At 47.1% G+C, this 21374-nt stretch overlaps 1 protein-coding gene and 2 long non-coding RNA genes across 13 annotated transcripts in view; all 3 read left to right on the top strand.

Annotated features, from left to right (window-relative positions):
• DZANK1 (double zinc ribbon and ankyrin repeat domains 1) overlaps nt 1-9962 on the top strand; it is a 74648-nt gene extending 64686 nt beyond the window's left edge. For 7 of the 11 annotated variants that reach the window (XM_060285516.1, XM_030872438.2, XM_030872437.3 and 4 more), the window contains 3 exons: nt 14-94; nt 620-747; nt 9132-9962. In XM_060285516.1, the coding sequence (XP_060141499.1) occupies nt 14-94; nt 620-747; nt 9132-9255 (333 nt within the window). In that variant the 3' untranslated portion in view covers nt 9256-9962. Of the gene's footprint in view, nt 1-13; nt 95-619; nt 752-1426; nt 1505-8642; nt 8718-9131 lie in introns of all 11 variants that reach the window. The other 4 variants (XR_009559153.2, XM_030872441.2, XM_060285517.1 and 1 more) reach the window with 4 other exon arrangements.
• A 303-nt stretch (nt 9963-10265) lies between these two features.
• Nucleotides 10266-12401, top strand: LOC138842354 (uncharacterized). Its single transcript, XR_011376760.1, has 3 exons — nt 10266-10486; nt 11511-11612; nt 12215-12401. It is a non-coding gene; the product is annotated as an uncharacterized lncRNA (long non-coding RNA).
• Nucleotides 12402-13308: 907 nt separating this feature from the next.
• The window catches only part of LOC132593536 (uncharacterized), a 29576-nt gene continuing 21510 nt past the window's right edge, over nt 13309-21374 (top strand). Inside the window, exon 1 of the long non-coding RNA XR_009559160.1 lies at nt 13309-14065. This is a non-coding gene — a long non-coding RNA (uncharacterized lncRNA). The remainder of the gene's footprint in view (nt 14066-21374) is intronic.

Below are 21374 nucleotides of genomic sequence, written 5' to 3'. Positions count from 1 at the left end.
TGTGATCCTGCAGCCTGAAAACAGGCTTCTGCTGAAGGAAGTCGGACCAGCAGGGGAAGGAAGAGTGTCTGTGATGGAGCAGCTATGCGATGAAGTAAGTGCAGCCCAAGAACACGCCTCCCTGAGGCTCTCAGCCAGGCCTGCCACCCCGTCTCTCTCAGATGGAAGTTTTGTTCGATATTGTGATAATCACAGTGCCGCTTAACTTAAAACCGTCTGGAAGTGGGCTAAACGGCTAGTCAAAAACTTTACGTTAAGTGTTACCTGTTGCTAATTTTTATAGCAAAGAAAATAGGCAGAAAAGTGCACAGGAGCCCAAATAAAGTGCAGGAAGGTGGACAGAATCCCTGGTCTGTGACCCAGTGTGACCATGATGTTTCCTAAAGAAGCAAGGTTGTCCATCCAGGTGGCTGGCCTCCCGCTGGGGGAGCAGAAACACAAGTTTTATCGCGCACATGACTTGGCAGCTCTGTCCTTATAGGTTGGGTCTTGGGGTTCCTGCCTCTTTTGAGTTAAAGCAGTTTAGTTCCATCAAGGGTTTGTTATACTTACTAGGATGGCGAGCGGGTGCCGTTGAGCTTAGGCCTTGTGCAAGTTTGTCCTTTTCTACACGCGGCAGGGAGCAGATCCCAACTGCGGTGACAGCGAAGACCAGACCGTTCTGAGCCCGGCGGTCACGAGCACGCACCATGAAGCGATCCCGGTTCTCGTGCAGAGGGGAGCGGACGTGGACCAGCAGTGGGGCCCGTAGGTGAAACTCGAGGAAGGGCGAGTTGGGGGTGAGGTCGCAGCCAGCTGCTACTTGGGGGGGCTCCTCCGAGCAGTCAGTTTGCAGGCCCTGTTCAACTTGAACCACTTAGGAACCATTTCAACCCGTTCTGGCCTTAATGGGAGACTTAACTGCTTCTGTTTTCCAAATCTGGGTAAAACAAAGATGTTTTGTTTTGTTTTGTTTTGTTGCGGTACGCAGCCCTCTCACTGCTGTGGCCTCTCCCGTTGCGGAGCACAGGCTCCGGACGCGCAGGCTCAGCAGCCATGGCTCACGGGCCCAGCCGCTCCACGGCATGTGGGATCCTCCCGGACCAGGGCACGAACCCGTGTCCCCTGCATTGGCAGGCAGACTCTCAACCACTGCACCACCAGGGAAGCCGAAAACAAAGGTTTTTAAACGGACTACTGGATTGTCTAACTTTTAGTAGCTTTGATAAATGATGATCCATTTTGTTAACTCATTTACATTTGTGGGCCTGCAAATCCTTAGCCGTTGGGTGTTAAGCAGTGTTTTCATCATGATTTTCATCGTGATGGGAAATGTACCCATGAAGTTAGTGCCGAAAGAAAACCTTATCTGCTCGTCCGTGGATGCGAACAGCCCCGGGGAGAGGCGGTGCATGTGGGTTCACCACTTCGTCTCCTGTTTCCACAGCTGGGAAGCGGGATGATGAGATCCCCAGCCACGTGAGATGGTTTTGTTCCTTTCCCACCCTTGACCCCACCCGGCCTTGTGAGTCCACTGTTCTCTTGCAAATTACTCTGGGGACCTGGGGTGGACAGTGTTTTGAGTCCACGTCCTCGCTGTTAACTGCTTACATCCCGCTGACCAAGCTGTTGAACTGGAAGTCATCTGGGGGAATCGCAGGTCAACCACTCTGCTGCCCGCACTGTTACTGAGGCAGCTGGGGGCCCCGGTCTGTGAATCGTGCTGCCGAGGATGGCGAGGAGCACAGGGGACAAAAGTTAAATAGCTTTGCTTCTGTTCTCCTCTGTTTCAAAATTTCCTGTAGCGTTTTTACTCAAAATATCTCTCTCTTAATTTTTCTATGTGCAGTTTTTTAAAGTTTCTGCCCAGTAGGACTCCTGTGTCAGTAGACACGACCCCCTTTTTATCAGTAGTTTAGTTTTATAGCAGAGTGTTTGGCCTGTGGGTGTACACACTCGATGGCTGGAATTCACTTTCTCAAGTTCTCTTGGGGTTCACAGGCGTCATACCTTGTCAGCTTCGTCGTTTACATTCCCACACTTATCATTATCAGTAGGAATAATGGCGCCTCGTTTTGTGAGAAGGTATACTTTATGTTCGGATAATTCAGGTAAGGATTTTTACAGCATTTACATATGTTTGTGGTCGATACAAAAATCGCTTGAGCACATCTTGAGTTGTTGCTTGAGTGTGATGAGTCCTGGCTTTATGAAGAGTCCGGCTAACAGGAGGAACCTGACTCTGGACGTGGAACAGGCAACCTGTCTCTTTTTGGTGTTCCTCAGTTCCCATTGTTGCTTCATTACCATTCTGTAAACTGACATCTATCCACATGTGATCTCCTTGCGTTTCTGCTAAGTCTAACGCCGTGGTTATATGGTCTAGCTGAATGGTGTGTAATAGCCCTTTGTCGCTCCCCCTGCATTGTCATGGTTACTGTTAGCAGAACACAGCTCACGTGGGGTCAGGGAGGGGCGGGTTCAGAAAGCAGGTGTTTCCACTGAGAACCGATTCTGCTGAGTGTGGCTTATATTTGTTAGTTCACAGTGTTTGGGCCTGGGTCCACCCGGCCTCTGCCCCACAGCTGGACCTCTGTAGACCCAGGAACATGACCTCAAGGCTCCACTGTCTACAGCTCTTCAGGCACAAGCCATCTGGCGATCTGACTTTCCTGTAAAAGAGGCTCCGTGACTTGTCCTTTGCAAACAAGGATTAACATTCTCTTCTCACCCTGAGCCTGTTTAGCTAATGGTGAGAGGCAGCCCAGGTGGTCTCCATACAGGTAACTTCTGTCCAGCAGCTTGGCCGGTAGCAGAAAGCCCTTCCCTAGGGTTTCTGGTTCCCATGTTTGTGTCTTTCTTACCAGAATAAACTCATACTCAGCAGAAAGGGGATGGCTGAGGAGAAATACACATCTTCCACCAAAGCTGACACCTCTTACCAGCAGACTTCAGAAACACGGATTCAAAAAGTCTTGTGAGGAGAGGGACACAGAGAGATGCTGTTTGCTTTTGGACAGTAGCTGCCCTTCTTCACTGGCAGTTTCAAATATCGAGCCTCTGAGTTCTACCCCAGCAGGCAAGTGAGGAAAATGCAGCCATCAGTTTACTTAGAGGTTCACCTGTGGAGTTTTATTCTAGGTAATTCAGGATTTACAAAGAGAGAGTGTACCTTAATTCACCGTGATACTTAGATTGGAGTAAACAGTCTGAGTTGCTTGTGCATTAGTAGAAAAGTGTCTTTATGATACAAATTCACAGAGCACCACAGTGTACTTGCTGTGCCAACCGCGTTCTGGAATGTCTGCCGTCACAATGACAAGCTCCTCGGAGGAGGAGACTCACAGCATGGGGTTCTGATTGCAGGACGGGCTCCGTCTCGTGCCCTCGCCGTCTTGCAGTTAACTTGTTTGGGGAGCTAGGTACACAGCTAAGAGTTGGCAGAGTCATGATTCATCATCTTCCAAAACCAAACTGTGGTTACGCAGGAAACCACCAAGCCAGAAAATCTAGCCATCAGAGATCCCCGCCCCCAGCCCCATTATTGAGTAAATAGAACACTGCACTCTGCTCTCAGCCTGGGGAGAGTTGTGAAGACAGAAGGTCTTGAGTCCACCTAGGAGATGCCGCAACCCTGTGAATATATCTGAGTTCAAATGGTAAATGCGTGATGAAGCCCCAGGAACTTGAGGGGGTGAAGTGACAGTGAAGCCTTATTTATGCCACTGGGGAGGCAGGAAAGATGAAAGCTGAGGAGGAGATTGGTGTCTGGTGTGACTGAGACCTCCGTGGTCAGACCCCCGTAGCACACTGTGTACCCCTCCACCCTGAATTCACAGTCAGGTCCTCTGAGCTCCCCGAGAGAGGAACAAGCACTGTGTCACAGGTGACCAGGTGGCCCTGGCACATCTGGGGGCACCAGGCTGGCACTCACACATGTGCTGAGTAGATGAACAAATAATTCAAGTGACTTAGAGCCCAGGAGAGGTCATCTGAAAGACCTCGTGAGATATGTACACTTTGAATGTGACCACTGGGAATTGTGCTAAAGGAGGGGAGAGTAGAGTCTTCTGTGGTGACAGGGGACAGTTTGGGGGCAGGAGAGAGCAAAATGTGGAGAAAATGAACACATTCCTCTTGCTAGGTCTTCTCATCTGTAAAATGGGGATAATCGGACTCGGGTCATAGAGTTAGCGGAGGATGAAATGAGATCGTTTGTAGTGCCCGGAGCCTGATGCGTGGACTTTAATGGTGGCAGTCGTGAAGCTGCGATTATGAAAAAAGAGGATTATCAGGATTTGAGTGGAAAGTGTCCACTGCGCGATGATTGACACAGGATATGGGGATGGGTGAGTTGGCTCTGGGAGAAGAGCCACGTGGGGCTTAGATAACAGAAGCCCTGGGTGAAAGGTGTTACAACTGGATTTAAGTTCTAAGTTCTATTTCTGTTAACAGATGTCACCAAGCCTTCCCAAGTCCAAGTTTTCACATTAAGGAAAGGGCATGTGTATTTTTTTAATGCACCAAACTAAGAAGATGAACTTGATAAATGCTTCTCATACTTTAATGTGTATGTAAGTCAGCCAAGGATCTTGTGAAAATGCACATTTGGTAGGTCTGGGTGGGACCGGGCCTGAGATCCAGCATCTCTAGCAAGCTCTCAGGAGATGCCAGTGGTCCAGGTGCCACAGTCTGAGGAGCGAGGGTCCAGAAACCGTTCATACAAACACTGAGACGTTAAGAATCATCCCAGCATGGTCCGTGGTAAGGAGTGACCTCACAGTGCTGTTGGACACGGGACTGTCCCCCGTGCCTGACCACTCAGTTATGTTGATCTGATCAAACTAATAACAATAATGTCACCACCAACAACAACAATATGAAGGGTGATCCCCAAATCTTAGTTGCTTGCAGTAACTGTTTGTATCAAACCAAAGGCCGGTCTTTGGAAAGTCATGGAAATTCTGTCATAAGGCACGTGGCCTTGCCGCTTTCACTTACTGCCTCTGGAGAAATATGAGGAGAAACTAACCAATCATACCACTCAGATTTAGTTGGCACCAGGAGCCTTGGCCAAATAAGTTAGCTGAAATTACATGAATGATAAGATCTAAACTTAGACAAGGTCTAAGACCATTAGGGTGTTTGGACACTTAGAGTTCTGCAGCAACACAAAACCGGTGAAAGTGCTAAGTTTCTCATTTACTTTGGAAAGTGGAAAGCCTTCTCATTACCTGGTCAGTTCGGATTCTGGAGCCCGAATCAGGCAGAGGATTACCCTCCCACAGGTGGATGCAGAGTTCTTAGTTATGTTTTCCTGCAATTCACATGGGTTTCAATCTTGGAGGCAATACTCCTTCCCTAAATTTGTTTGTCTATTCATTCTTTTCATTGATGTGTTCATTTTACTAGTGGTTTGTGAGCACCTACTGTGTGCTGGTCAGCATTCTAGGTGATGGAGATGCAGCAGTGATGAAGACATCACTTCCCTTCCCTCATGGGGCTTACAGTTTAGTGGAGGAGACAGGCAATAAACAAGTAAACAAATGAATGAGTAATTTCAGAGCATGATAAGTGCTACAAAGAAAATAAAGCCAGGTTAGAGAATCGAGTGTGGTGTGGTCAGGAAAGGCCCCCACCCCCATCCCCCAGGACCAGAGACTCCCAGAATTAGTCTGGGACAGACTTGATTTAGGTACAGAGCAGTATGGGGAGGTTTAGTCACCAGTTTCGTTATTCATTTCTGGCCTAGTCGTACTGATGTCGCCTTATTTATGACTAGTCTGGCAGAAAGATTTCTTAAATTGTGTATGTTTATTGAAACTATTCATACGCACCAAATCCCTTTTTAATTGTATCGAAGTAAGACGTGGACATGATTGAAAAATCAAATCTTGTGGAAGGGCCTGGCGGTCCTCTGCCGCCCTCACCTCTTCACCCCCAGTCCTCGTCTCCAAGGACAACTACATGTAAATGTCTTAAAGTTCTCCCGAGAGTCACCTATATCTCTGTCACTGAACAATGCACTTAAACCGACCACTCGTGATTTAGCTTAGACAGTAGCTGCTGATTCTTGCTGTCATAGGGGATGACTTTGCTTGCTGACCAGACCTTCATGTTTTGATCGTTCTGTTCCGGTTTTTGTTCTTTATTAATTACTGTTAAAATATAAATGATATGCCTAAACTCCTGTATTTCAATCATCATCTTTCAGTGATGTCAGTGGTGTCTCTTGATTCACCTGGATGTAAGTGCTTATAAATGTATATTAGTGCTCTCTACCTTAACCGCTACCTTTCCTTCCCCTTCCATCTCACAACTTCTATTAGTATATGCTTACTTTTTACAACACTAATCACAGCTATATTTACTTGTGTTAACACAATGAAGACATCCATTCTTCATCCATAGGTTGATTGCAATAGTTGAAAAGCATGAAGGGCAATTGCATTATAATAGCTACATAAATATTGTTCATTGGTATACTCTGATTACATTTTCTTGTTTGTAGGTTCAAGAAAACAACACTTAGGCCACTCAAAGTAAAATTTTCTTACCAGAAATTCAAGTAGATTCTCCTTACACACCATAAATTATTCAAAATCAGGTCACATTTCATTTCCTTTCATAAACCATGAACAACTTGTGTGTTTTTGTGTGTGACTTTGATTTTCCTGGACTTTCTGATTGCCGTTGTTTTTTTCTGGTTTGAAAAAGAACATGCCTTCACCACATCCATAATCTTACCTGGTTTCTTACTTTTTCAGTGCTTTTTTTCTTAGAGACTTTCCTCTTGGAGTATACTTCCTACTCGGATTTTGCCTGACAGCCCTCTGGCCCTGCTGCACAGTGGTCATCATGGGATTTCTCTTCACTGGAATCCACCTATAGTTATTGTTCACATTTTCCTCTTTCTTGGTTTTGACCCTTGTCAGGCTAGAGTGTGGCCTTAGGTAACTTCTTCAGAAAGGGTATGTAGAAAAAAACTTTTGAGACCTTGAATATCAAAAATGACTTTCTTTTCTCTTCACTCTTGACTACTAATACCTTGATATTAATTTCTGTGTTCAAAATAAGCAAGCCTTGCTCTCATGAGTTCTAGCACCCAGCATAGCCCATGAAAATGCTACAGCAAATTCTTATTCATTTCTGACCTGTTTGTTCCTTCTGGAAGCATGTATTCCTGATGTTCTGAAATTTCATAGGGGTATTTTTTTGATGTGCTGTTGTTCATTCATCCACTTGGCCCTTTCAGTCTGAAAAGTCATGTATTTCTTCAGCTCAGGGAAATTTTATCTCTTTGGTATTTTCTCCCCTCCATTTTTTTCGATTCTCTCTTTCTAGAATTCCTATTAGTTAGGTGGTGGACCACTCAAATTGACCCCCTCTGTCTGTCTTTTTAATTTTTTCCCCCATATTTTTCATTTCCCTTTTTCTCTCTGTTTTAAGAGATTTTCTTGACCCTCCTGCTGAATACTGTTTCTTTCAACAGTCATATTTTTACTTTCTAAGAGCTCCTTTTTGTTCTGACTGTTTCTTCTTCATAGCCTTCTGTTTTTGTCTGATATTGTCTTCAGTCATTTTTAATTTCTTACATTTGTATTTGATTTTTCTTTGATGCTGCAGATTTTTCTCAGATGTGTGTGACCCTTTGTCATCCGTCCATGTTTGAGAATGCAGAATGGGCTAGATGAGTGGGAATTCTGTGTGTATGACAGGAGCTTATCATCTGGGGTGGGGGTGGGGTGGGTTGTGGGTGTATGAAGCTGCTCTCAGGCTGGGACAAGTGGAAAGCTTCCCTCTGGGCATGGAGGTGGCCAGAGGCTCCGTTTATCTCTTTCAGGCAAGAGGCCACCATCCTGTTTCTCTATTGGGATAAATGTATGGCAGCAGGTACATCTGCAGGTGCAGGGGACAGGGTGGGGGTGTCGAGGGAAAGATCAGGGCCAGGAGAATGCAGACCTCCAGATGCTCATCTCATCTCTGTCTTCAGCCACGACTCCTGCCTCCATCACTCCTGCCACCTCTGGGCAGGAGCCTTTCATGAACTCCAGAATGCAGGTAGCACCCCATCCTCCACTGCAGCATCCACTGCTCACTCACTGGGCCAGAGCTGACCAGGCAAGGTAGAGACAGTCTGGCAGATCGCAAAATATGCTGTCTGACCTCTCGGGCCTGCCCTCTGGGTTCTAAGATGGGTGTTTATTTTCATATCACACAAGCCAAACTCACTGAAGCCAAGGTCATTGTCCCTACACAAGGATAGGAGCCATAGTCCTGAGAGGTTATTGTCATACAGACAGTGCCCAAAGGGCCAAGCCAAGGGTGAGACCGTGTCTAATGCGTTCCATGAACTCTTGGAGGAAATATACTAACATAGTATTTATTAGCATTTGCTAAATTGACTACAAACCATATCCTTGTGGGGTTTCTCACTTTAAAAAATGAATATGTGTATAGCTTTTCACTTTCTATCTGATATGAAAGCTTACCCTCCAAATCCTCCAAGGAAAGGAGCAGAGAGGGCAGAATCAAGAGATTTTCCTGGGTTAGTTAAATAGGTCATGGGTGAAACCAAGGCCCCTTTGGTCACCTGCTCCTTCTCCAGTTTCTCGAGGATGCGAACCAAGGATTTAGCCAGGGATTTTTTCCCATCCAAACAGACTCCAAAATACAGCTCTTCATGGAGCAGCTGTGCTGGGCCTGGCAGGAAGGGAGTGCATTGCTGCCTTACTGGGGTATGTTCCTTGGCCTCCGAGGGACACTGATGGCCACAGTGATTGATCCCCCTGTTGGCCTGTGAGGATTTCAGAGGGTCCTGGTTCCTGAACAGCTGACCCAGTAATGGAGCCACAATCCCCCCATGGCTCCCAGGGTACTAAGGGCTTTTAAAAGCACGATGAAAACGTTGCCCCCTTAAACCCACTTGGTTGTGGGTCGTTGATGCAATGGGAACCCACGGCCGGGATTGGCACTGGACGTGTGAGATCACAGCGCCCCTCAGGTCTCAGGGTAGAGCTGCCCTTGAGGGCTGGTCACGGTGGCCTCTTGGGGGAAGTTTGGGACGGGGGCCAGGAGCTCCCAGACTGGCCTCCAAGGCAGGGAAGGTTCGGAGACCTGAGTCCGTCCGCTCACCCCCATTTCCTTCGCAGATGCAACGCAAGCGTTCAGAAGAAGAACGCGAGAGAGCAGACGGCGTATGACCTGGCCCTGGAAACTGGGGATGACCCCGTCATATCGCTCTTTGCTGCTAAGCTCAGCCTGGATGACGGTTAGCCCTGAGGGCCCCGCAGGCTTCCTTTAAAGAAACCATCCGGCTCTGGCTGTGCTTTGTTCTCTTCCTTCTGAAATGCGTATTTGAGGTTTGAAAACTGAGCTCGAGAGGCACTCATAAGCTTTTCAAAGTTATGTGACAGTATAAGCCCCCAACACCCCATGAGTGTTTCCCCAAATGCCCTGGAGACTGATGAATGTAGTGTATGCTCTCAGTGGTGCATTGCTGCTTGTCTTAGAATTTGCTCTTTAATTTTATTTCTCAGTAGATAACATTACACACGGTTCTAAGCCAAAAGGTATAAAATGTTGTGAAGTCTCCCTCTCGTCCCTGCCCCACAACCACCCACGTCCCCTCCACAGAGGCCACCAGTGACATCCGTGTCCGTCGTGTCTTTCCAGAAGTAGTGTAGGATTATATAAGCAAAGGTATGTAGTGTGTGTATGTGTTCACACAGAGGACACGTAAAATATAAGTAGAGGTAACACATATATTCTGTCCCCTTGTCTAAGACAAATGGGGGAAGCCACGTACTGTTCTGCATGTCGTTTGCTTAATATATCTAGTAAGTGGTTCCAAATTAGTGCATAAAGATTGAGCTTAGTAGAATTTTTCCTTATTAAGCTAAACTCATCAATATTCCTGTTGTTATGGCTTGTTCTTTGGTTGACACGTAAGCTTCGAATAAACCAATTGCAGGAATGTGTAATTTTGACTCATTTCTTTTTTTCAGGTCGTCATTTCAATCTTTGGGTGCTAATGCTGCAGTAGGAGTCCCTAAATTGTTTCTGTTAACATTTGTAAACAGGATATTTGTTAATTTAGAATAATTTACTCACGACAATAAGTAATAGACTCTGCTGGCATCACTGCCTACACTTTATTTCCCCAGGGTGGGTGACTGTCTGCAGGCGGACAGGTGCAGAGTGGGACCCAAGCCCCAGTGGGGTTGGGCAGTGCCGACCCTGGCTTCCCAGGTAGATGCCTGGCCTGGCGGCCTGCAGAAGGGGAGGGAGCGGCTGCCAGGGTAACCAGTGTCCGGAGAGCCCCGCCAAGGACAGTCATCTGGTTTGGTGTCTGGGTGGTTTGCACAGTATCTGCTTCGTGTAGCCAGGACGACCTTACCAGAATTCTCTTCCTTTAAGGTTGGGCTCAGGGTTGGCTGCAAGAGAAACTGCACAAGGTTCAGGATTCAGAAGATGGAAGGGATGCAGCGGCCACCACCCCGGGAAGGTGGGTTAGGGCACCCGACACTGTGGCTCGCACCCCACGGGCTCTGGAATCGACAGTGGGGGAGGAGGGTGTGCAGTTCTAGGCCATTTCTCCAAACCTCAGGGAGCAGGGAGGGCCCCAGGGATCTGCAGGTTCCACCACAATCCCCTCGGGGCTCTTGGGCGAAGCTTTCATACCCTGAGCGCAGGAAACATTGCTCCCTGGGTTTTCTGCGCTTCTTGGCGGGACCCAGAGGCCCTCCCAGCACCAGCTGCCTGACATCTCAGGCTGAAACTGCCCTTGAATTTAACTCCTTCAGAATCAAACCTCATTTAAAAAGGGAACAGGTAGCTTAATAGTTAAGATGCAGGAACACAGTTTCAAATCCAGAAACTTTCTTGGTGAAATCCTACAAGGTTACATAAAATATTATATAAACATTGAACTACATGTTTGGAAGAAAATTAAAATCAAACCCACGTTTTTAAGGCAGGACCTTTCTGGTTTCAAAAATCATGTTTTTTCTTATCCTTTATAGAGCTTTCTTTTTCTTTGCCTAATGACGGTGTATCAGAGCTTGACGAGGGAGAGGAACTGCTATAGTGATAAAAAGTCAGGGCTTTAATAAAGGAACCGGATGGTAGGCAGCCGGGGAGTGAGAGGGCCTGACTGCGGCCGACTCTTAGCAGCTCAGCAGGGCCGCAGTGGGGAACAAAGGGCGGGTGTGATGTGGGGAGGGGTGGAGCCACGTGAGCCCTGGACGCGTCTCCCTCCCCCTCCTCACCGTGGAGCCTGCTCTGGGCCGGGCTGTCCAGAAGCAGGTGCCCTGACGGTTTGGGATGGAAGGGCATGAGTGTTTACTGGTGATTGACACCCATGAGAGGAGGAGAAGGGGACTGCGCAGGGGGAGCGGCTGGTGGCCCCGCAGCCCCGACAGAGCCTCCCGGGCTGCTTGAGTGGCCTCACAACATGGCGGCCGCTTGCCCTCGAGTGGGGGTCCCAGAGAGTAAGGCCGGGTCCCGTTGTTCTTTATCACCTGCCTCAGGACCACCCACCATCATTCCCAAGGCATCCTGCTGTGCTCAGGTCCACGTGGCACAAATACCAGAGGCAAGGATCATGAGGGGCCATCTTGGAAGCTACTTTGGTGAGTAAATAAACAGAATGAATAAATGAGAGTGGGTTAGAGCGTTGTCTAGAGAACAAGGCTCTGCGCTCGTCAATGAGCTTCAGAAAACACTTTCCTTCCTTTTCCATATGTGGCCACCTGAAACAAGTTTACTCTGTAGATAAATATAAAAATATAAAAAGCACACATGAATAAAGTATGAAGAGTTAGATGTTAGCTCTTTTATTCGCTAGTTTAAGCGGACATCTTTACAACAGATATATCTGGATTTGAGTCCTCATGTTAAAAGAAATTAAATTTAGTTTACCCGGCTCCCTGCTCCTGCTTCCATCTTTCTACAATCAGCGTTATCCTAGGATGGTAATGGGAAAACAATCACAGCGCCCACTGGGCTCCCCGGTGCCCTCAGGCCTCGGACGATTTCCTCCTCACCAGACAGGCGACCCCAGGCTTCTCTTCCATCCAAGCCCCACCACCACCTGCCATGTGCCCCAGCCCGTGCCAGCTCCCACTTTGGTGGCATCACACGCGGGGATGGGAGTTAACAAGGCGGGGGAAGGCAGAATTCACTCTCTCTGCCCGGCCCTTGAGCTGGGACCGCCGTCTCCTCCTGCCTTCAGACTGGGCCCAAACCAGTGCCCCTGGTTCTCCGGCCTTTGGACTCAAGCCAGAACTACATCACCAGCTTTCCTGAGTCTCGGCTGCAGATGGCAGGCTGGGAGAATTCTCAGCCTTCGTGAAAGCACGAGCCAGTTCCGATAATAAATCTCTCTGTGTTTATCCGATGGGCTGTTTCTCTGGCGAACGCTAATACACTTCTTTAATTTACTGTCTTTTTTTTCTTTGATATTCATCCCCGTATTCACTCTCTTTTTTCCCTTCAAACTGGGGGTACAAAGTGCTGAGGACCAGGCATGACAGGCAGCTCTATGATGACGCCCAGCGAGTCCCTCTCGTGGACACCGTGGGGTGCCCCTCCTGTCATTGGATGTTAAGTGGCAAAGGTGACTTGAGTCTGTAATGTAATTAAAAACCATAATCAATTGATTTAAAGTTAATCAAACAGGAGGTGATCCTGGGTGGGCCTGACCTTATCATTGGAGCCCTTTAAAAGAGTGGCTCAAGGTCAGAGACTTGAAACAGCCGAGTCCTTCTTTTGGTTCTGAAGAAGCACACTGCAGGCTGTGGGGACCCATGGGCGGCCACCTGGAGCTCAAGGCCTCCCTGCTGGGAGCTGAACTCGGCCGCCAGCCTGCTGGGGCCGGAGCTGCAGGGGGCCTGTCTCCGCTAGGCCCCTCCTGCCCACAACACCTCTCCCGGCAGTGTCTCCGCCCGCCCAGGGAGGGGGGTTGGTGGCAGCATTCGCTCCTCTGCACGGTTCACCTTCTGTCTTTTCCCTTTTCTGTGGCCTTTGGCTTTGGCGCTGCTGGGCTTTCAGGTCATCTTGCTCTGTTCTGTCACCGCCCACCTAGGGCCACCCCCGTGCATCCCCTGTGGGTCCCCCCCGTGGCCGCTGTGTCCAGGATGCCCATACCCGTGGGCTGGGATGATGCTCTCTCTGGGCTCCCGACCCCGCCTGCCCACCTCCAGACCCTGCCCTTGCTCAGGCCTGGCCTCCCCTGCTCCCCCGGTCCCCCCCAGCCTCCTCCTTCCCATCCTGCCCATGTCCTGCCCTTCACCAGGCGGCCTCATCTGTCCTCGTGAGAAAACCAAACCCCCTTCCCGAGTTGACCAGGGACTCCTGGACCAGAGGCTGAGGCCATCATACAGGCTCTTCTCTGGTTCTGCTCCTGAGGTCCTACCTGGGCCCCCAAAAGTAACCTGGCCCCTCAGCTCCGGGCCGGGCACGACTGGCTGCCCTCCTGCCCCTCCACCACCGGCCCCAGCCGCGTGTGCCTCTCCCCCCAGCAGAGATGACGCATCCAGCTGGTACCTCCCGGGTCACAGGCCCGTCTCCCCGGAGACTAAACACCTGCGGGCACAGAATCTTGGTGCCGGTTCCCGGCACATGGGTGATGAGTCTGATCCGCTTCACCTGCCGGCACTAATCAAGGTCATTTTCAGATTCGCACGTCCTCCAAGCCGCATGGAGCCTGAACAGTAAGATGTTTGCTCGAGCTGTTTCCAGGAGCTTGGCGACAGCTGCGTCTATGTGAGGTCAGCCAGTTAAGACGCACCAGCGTCGTGGCGTGACCTTTGGAAGGTGCGGAGCCTGAAGCCTAGGGACACCTGCGCAAAATGACGATTATCACACCTTTTCCCAATCGCCTCTCCCCACGCTCCCCACGCTTCAGACCGCCTTGCCGCTTGATTGGTTACGCCATAAAGACCCCAGCCCCTCGCCTTCCGGGAGGTGGATTGGAGACTTGTTCTCCCGGTTCCTCGCTCGGCTGCTTTGTGAAGAAATCCTCTCTTTGCTGCAAACCCCGGCGTCTCGGCTCCTGCGTGTCTGGCAAAATGAACATGGTGAGGTGGGTTCTCAGCAAAGAGCTGTGGAGAAAATTCACTGTGGCTTTTGCGTTTGGGCAAAAGAATTTTGTAGCCAAACTGCAGGTTTTGCAGCAGGGGTATCCTGGCTGTGAGGTTTGAAAAACATGTGTTTTTTTAATCAGATAGTTCTGATATAACGTTGTAGATAAAAATAAAAGTACGTGTGTCAGTAGACTAGAAAATGTTTGGGTATCAACTGTTTTATAACCTAAAAAAAACCTTCAAAATATTTTAAATTTCAGATAATATCCTGGTTACGTGGGTTTATGTGTTGTTATAAAACGGGTAACGTTGCAGTACGTTTTGTCTCTTAGACACATTTATAATCAAGGTAGATATTTAGGCTTCATCAAATTTTGACAGACTAAATGATTTACTAATTCTCTTACTGCGATAATTTATTGTTTTTGTAAACCATTACATGCTTATTGTAAGAAATTAAAACAATGCAGAAAATTCAAATGAAGAGGGAAAAATTGTACCATCCAGAGAGTTTTCTGAACGTCTCTGTGGATAGACTATTTTACGTAAATATTTTTGCACACTAATAATATTGAAATCGTTTTCCTCGTTTAAAAAAACAATATCCTGACTCTTTGCTCCATATACCAAGAAATGTGTTACCTGTTGGGAAAGAGTACCTGCTTCTCCTACTCTCTTTTTTCCTTAAATTCCTTAAGATCAGGAACAGCTTTTACAAGGGAAGTGAAATTATCCCATCAAAAGGTGTTTAAAGAGCATTTAGCGTGTGCCTGCCCTTCGGTGACCGTGACAGTGACAGCTTAGCCCGTGGGTCCCTCCACTTGTCAGGAAGGCAAGTTCCTCAAAGGGCACCAGCTTCGCTCTGTCTTCCTGTCTTCCCTCTGCTCCAGGATCCGTTCCCAGCGAATCCCTGTAGACTTGTAGCTCCGCGTGAACGGCAAGCAGAACCTGCAGGTGTGCAGGATGTGGGTTTACCCACCTCTGATCACAGCTGTGATCAAATGGAGCTGGTCACAACCAGCGAGAAGGGGAGAAGGTAGATCCAAACCTCTCTTTTGATTTGAGAGAAATCAGAGGCTTCATTCCTTAGTGCTCTTATAATTTGTACTGATTCTCTGGTTTCCAGAAGCTGGGGAGCCGCTATGTCTGTGGAGCCGTTTGCTTACTTATCCAAGCCCCGGGAGGCTGGGCAGGCTGGTGATAGTGTAGCTGCAGCAAAACCGACCTGCCACCAAGTGTCATTGAAATGAGGTTGGGGGTGGCTGGAGGAGGAGGCCTGTGTGTGTCAGATTTACTAGAAATGGAAGAAGGAAATCTCTAACAAAGCATTAAATTATTACATGTTCCAAAAATATTTGTGCTAAGCCTCAGGGGTTTTTTGGTTTTGTTTTTTGTGGAATGACTATTGGAATTCCAGCTTTTCTCAGCGGTTGGCACAATTTTCATTATAGCAGGACAGATGCTAGCCTGGTCTGCATTTCTGCGCCTCTCCGTTCGATTTATACATTCACTCACACATTCATTAACTTTTTTAAAAAAATAAATTTATTTTATTTATTTTTGGCTGCATTGGGTCTTCGTTGCTGCACTTGGGCCCTCTCCAGTTGCTGTGAGCAGGGGGTTGCAGAGCACGGACTCTAGGCGCGCGGGCCTCAGCAGTTGTAGCACGCGGGCTCTAGAGCGCAGGCTCAGTAGTTCTGGCGCACGGGCTTGGTTGCTCCATGGCATGTGGGATCTTCCCGGACCAGGGCTCGAACCTACTGTGCCACCAGGGAAGCCCTCATTAAGTTTTCAAAGTAAATTTTTATAGAGCACATACCAAATGCAATGCACCGTGTTAAGTTTTTTCAAACAGTTTTCTTGAGGATTTAGAGGTGTTCTGTGATAAAGAATGGAGAAAAATCTTGATATTATGCTACAATGACGGGAGGTGGGGAAGCTGCCTGGATCCAGTTAGATGATCATTCTGATAAGCTTTTTCTCTGAAAACTGTTCAACTGAGGTGCCCAAAGTTACATAATCATATTGGGTAGAAAACATGTTTAAGGTCTTCACAATTGAGATCCTTAAACCGTCTGTAACTTAGAATGTTTTTACTTAAAACGGTGTTTGCTGTGGCTGGTTTCCAGGGGACTGTGCCTGGTTTCCAGGGGACTGTGCCTGTGGTGTTCCAGAACCTCCTGTCTGATGTAACAATACACCAAGAGGTCGCTACATCCTGAGTCCACATGGCAGGGACACCAGGACCACAAACTCGCCAGTCATGGCTTCTGTGGATGGTGGGACTCTCTCTGGCCTGATCCAGTGACGTGAAGTCCCTGCCTGGAGCTGGGACCCCAGCTTCAGGCATCTGGCCTTGGGCCATGGAGGTACATCTCTGGCTGGAGTGTGTCCCAAACACCATTTTTCATTTTTCTTTAATTTACTTCTGCAGGGGGTCCCGAGAAGTCACTCCAGTTGCTTTTTTCCCCTTGTCTGTATACAAATGCTCCAGTCCCAGGTTCCTGCTCGTCCTTGACCAACTACAAAATTGAAAAGACTTAGTTTCTCCCAAAACTGCAGTCAGTGAGCTGCATTCCCAGCAACCTCAGGGGGCTTCCTTTACATCAAAGACACGGACCGGGAATCCCTGGTGGCGCAGTGGTTGGGAGTCCGCCTGCCGATGCAGGGGACGTGGGTTCGTGCCCCGGTCCGGGAAGATCCCACATGCCGCGGAGCGGCTGGGTCCATGAGCCATGGCGACTGGACCTGCGCATCTGGAGCCTGTGCTCCGCAACGGGAGAGGCCACAACGGTGAGAGGCCCGCGTACCGCAAAAAAACAAACAAACAAAAAAAACACGGACCGGAAGACTCTGTACTCTGCTCCTCCCTCCTCTATTTGATCCTGAAGTGACGGACAGAAGGGCACAGATGCTTTCAGGCTCGAATTGTACAGAGAGCTAGACCGTCTCCTGCCTTTCCAGGGAAGAACTGGACGCCACAAACTGCTGGTGGTTTTGTCCCAGGAAATGGGTAGGGGGCTCAGGAGAACAGAGCTGGGCCCGGGGAGCAGCTGTGGGCTCCCCGCAAAGGCAGCCCTGTCACCCCCTTGCTGCCCCCCTTCTGTTGAGGACCCTTTCCTGGGTGAGTCGGGAGTGGGCATTGCATATGGTGGGGATCCAAGCCTGGGGGTGGCGCAAGGCTCTTGTTGCCCTTTGGTTGGGCAGACTGGCTGTGTCTGTAGCGAAGGCTCTTAAATACGTGGGTCATCTGATGACAGAGGAACTTATACATTTCTTAAAACAGGCTTTTTCTGGGTTTTGGCCAAGTTTTTTATTGGAATGCAAATCCAATCTAACACGGTTCCGTTCGGATAGGACCTAAGAAACATCTTCACGGAATTTGCTGAACATTTTGGGCCCTGCTTTGCCGCCTTCTCCCCTAAAATTCCCTCCTCATCTCTTACATCAACTCTTTCCCCCCACTTAACCTTCATCTCTGTGTTCACCTTTCCTGTCTCCTCCCTCCCCGCCCCCCTTAACCTTCTCCCCTCCCCTCTCCCCTCCCCCATCCTCCTACCCACCCCCTCCTTCCCCTCCTCACCTGTATTTCTAAGTGTTACCCACCCCTCCATCTCTTCCTCGCCCTCTTGTTTCCCAGAGGCGGTATTTGGTATTTACCTTAATAGACTCATTGCTTTAATTTGTTCATTTCTCCTCAGTGAAGACTCATGTCAGTGTTTCTTGGAGAGACCCCCTTGTTTATTTAGGGAATACGAATTTGAACTGGGACAATCACCTCACGTGAATATAAACTCACTATGTAAGTTTTCACATATGTAAAACATATGTAAATTTTCACACAATACGGGAATCTAGCTACTGAAAACTGTCCATGTGTACAGTGTCTTCTTAGAAGTTTCATTCCTGGAATTCTCACTAATCCCCCGTTCTTTCCCCAAAGGAACAACTGGAAAGTTTTTAATTCTCTTAAACCACATGGACATAATCAAATACGTGTGTATACCTGGCTGCCACGCGTGATGTCATGCTCACTTACATGTACTATTGTTAATGCTCTTCAGTGGCTGGTGGGCCTTTGTGGGTGGTCAGTATTAGTAAGTGACTGACTGGCAGGATTGGTACATACAGGTTCATAGTGATGCTGGGCCTGTGTCGGGGGCTTGTCAGCTCCCAGGCTTTGCTCTAAGGGGCACAGATATGGAGCAGGCAGGTAGGTGGTTCTTCTCCATTCCAGACTACTGAGTAGGTGAAGGAATTTAACTCACTTCCTCCAGGGCAAGGCTGACTTCCTTACTCTCATCCTACTCACGTGGTTGGAGATGGCCCAGAGTGCCCTGTGCTTGAGCTCTGTGCCTCTGACATCCTTACATCCATACTAGACTCTTTGTTAAAATATTCTATTTCTTTACTTGTTTAGATTTTCTATTTCTTCTTGAATCAGTTTCTGTAGTTCATCGTTTTCTAGGAATTTGAACATTGCATCTAGGTTATCTAATTAGTTGAAGAGCATACAGTTGCTCATAGTATTTCCTCGTATTCCCTATAATTTTTGTAAGGTCAGTAACAATGTCCTCACTTTAATTTCTGATGTTAGTTATTTGCATCTTTCTCTTTTTTTCTTTTGTTGATGTTTTTCAAAGAACAAACTTTGGGGTTCACTGATTCTATTGTTTTCTATTCTCTCATTTTTCTCCACTCTAATCTTTATTTCCTTCCTTCTGCTAACTTTGAGTGTACTTTTTTTTTTTTTTTTTTTTTGCGGTATGCGGGCCTCTCACTGTTGTGGCCTCTCCCGTTGCGGAGCACAGGCTCCGGACGCACTGGCTCAGCGGCCATGGCTCACGGGCCCAGCCGCTCCGCGGCATGTGGGATCTTCCCAGACCGGGGCACGAACCCGTGTCCCCTACATCGGCAGGCGGACTCTCGACCACTGCGCCACCAGGGAAGCCCTTGAGTGTACTTTTAACTTTCCTTTTCTGGTCTCTTAAGGTGGAAGTTTGTTACTGATGATCGTTTTGAATTTAGGCATTTATAGCTGCAAATCTTCCCTGAGCGCTACTTTCACAGTTTCCCATATCTCTCGATATGTTGTGTTTTCATTTTCATTCATCTCAAAGTACTTTCTAATTTCCTTTGTGATATCTTCTTTGAACCATTGGTTATATAAGAGGGTGTTATTAAAATTTCCACAGGTTTGTGAACGTGGATTCTGCTGCCGCTGTGTGGTGTGCTCTGTAGAGCTACACGGTCTGTTAGGTCTGGTTGGATTGAGTGGTATTCAGTTCCTGTTTCCTTACTGAGCTGTTAATTGTTTTGGCCGCTCTTGAAAGTAGAGTATTGAAATCTCCAATGACTATTGTTGAGTTTATTTCTCCCTTCTGTCTTGTCAGTTTTGCCTCATGTATTTTGAGGCTCTGTGGTTAGGTGCGAATTATGCTTACAGAAAGAGCTGTTTGGGGCAAGTTAGTCAATCCCTTTAATTTTCTCTAAACTCTATTGAAAATGGCAACAATGATATAAATTTAAAACTCAGGAATATTGGGTAGAAACAAATCCTCAATGGTGGCACACCCAACTTGAATTACTCCTGGGTCCTTTGTGAGATGGTCTTGTCTTGGAAATTGCATTGGTGGTGGTTAGTTGCCACAGAAGCCCAGAGATGCTACCTTGCTGACTTTTTAATGGTCCAAAACATCCTTCCGTGAGGTCCATGCGTTCTGTGTTTCAGACAACTTGAATATAAGGAGCACACACAGCTCAAAGTGAGGGCTACCTCTGGGGAGGGCAGTGCGAGTTTTTCCAGCTGTAATTCTGTAACGCTGATCCCCTCAATTTGCAACAAGTGTCCAGAGCCGAATGTCCTATCTCTCCTCCTAGAGTAAATTGCCAGAAGCATTACTTTGTTCCCCCCGAGACATCTCTTTAGTAGGTACTACTTAGTACCTTTATTAGGACTAAGAACTTGCTTCCCAGAATTTATGTTGGGGAGGGCTATAAAATAGGCAACCTAACTTACATTTTCCAAAAGAGAGGTATAGCTTATAACAATACTTTAAAAATGCTTCTTTTTAAACTCACAAGTATGTGGAGACATACTACTAAACATGCTACTTAAACAACCAATGGGTCAATGAAGAAATCGAAAGCAAAATAAAATACCTTGAGACAAACTAAAGTGGACATACAAAGTACAAAAACTTAAGGGATCAGCAAAAGCAATTCTAACGAGAGAAGTTCATAGCAATAAATGCCTACCTCAAGAAACAAGAAAAACCTCAACCTTTATACATCAAGGAACTAGAAAAAGAACAAAGCCCAAAGTTAGTAGAAGAAAAAGAATAACAAAGATGATAGAAAAGTTCAATGAAACTAAGAACTGGTTCATTGAAAAGATAAACAAGACTGACAAACCTTTAACTAGACTCACCAACAAAAAAGATAGAGGGCTCAAATCAGAAATAAAAGGTGTTAAACTGAAACTACAGAAATACAAAGGCTAATAAGAGACTACTATGAACAATTATACACCAACAAATTGGACAACCTAGAAGAAACAGACAAATTCCTAGAAATAACCTTCCAAGACTAAATCATGAAGATATAGAAAATCTGAACAGATTACTAGTAAAGAAATTGAATCAGTAGTCAAAAACATCCCAAGAAAAGTTCAGCACCAGATGGCATCACTGAATTCTCTCAAATATTCAAAGATGATTTAATACTTATGCTCTCAAACTCTTCCAAAAATTGAAGAGGAATAAATGCTTCCAAACTCATTTTGAGACCAATACTACCCTGATATCAAAACCAGACAAAGACATTACAAAGAAAGAAAATTACAGGCCAATATTCCTGAAGGACATGGATGCAAAAATCCTTGAAATTTAACCAAACAAAGCAGTACATTAAAAGGGTCATACACCATGATCAAGTGGGATTTTTTTCCCAGGGACTCAAGCATGGTTCAACATGTGCAAATTAGTCAGTGTGATACACAAAATGAAGGATAAAAATCATAGCATCACAATAGTTGCAGAAAAAGCATTTGACAAATTCATCTGTTTTGATTAAAAACTCCACTAAGTGGGTAGAGAGGAAACATACCTCAACATAATAAAGGTCATATATGAGAAGCCCACAGCTAATATCATACTTGATGGTGAAAAGCTGAAGGATTTTCCTCGAAGATCAGAAACAAGACAAGAATGCCCACTCCTGCCACTTTTATTCAACATAGTATTGGAAGTCCTAGCCAGAGCAATTAGGCAAGAAAAAAATAAGAGGCATCCAAATTTGAAAATGAGA

Source organism: Globicephala melas, chromosome 15 (genome assembly GCF_963455315.2).
Source record: "Globicephala melas chromosome 15, mGloMel1.2, whole genome shotgun sequence".
Taxonomy (NCBI): Eukaryota; Metazoa; Chordata; class Mammalia; order Artiodactyla; family Delphinidae; genus Globicephala; species Globicephala melas.
This window is presented reverse-complemented; position numbering and strand designations above follow the sequence as displayed.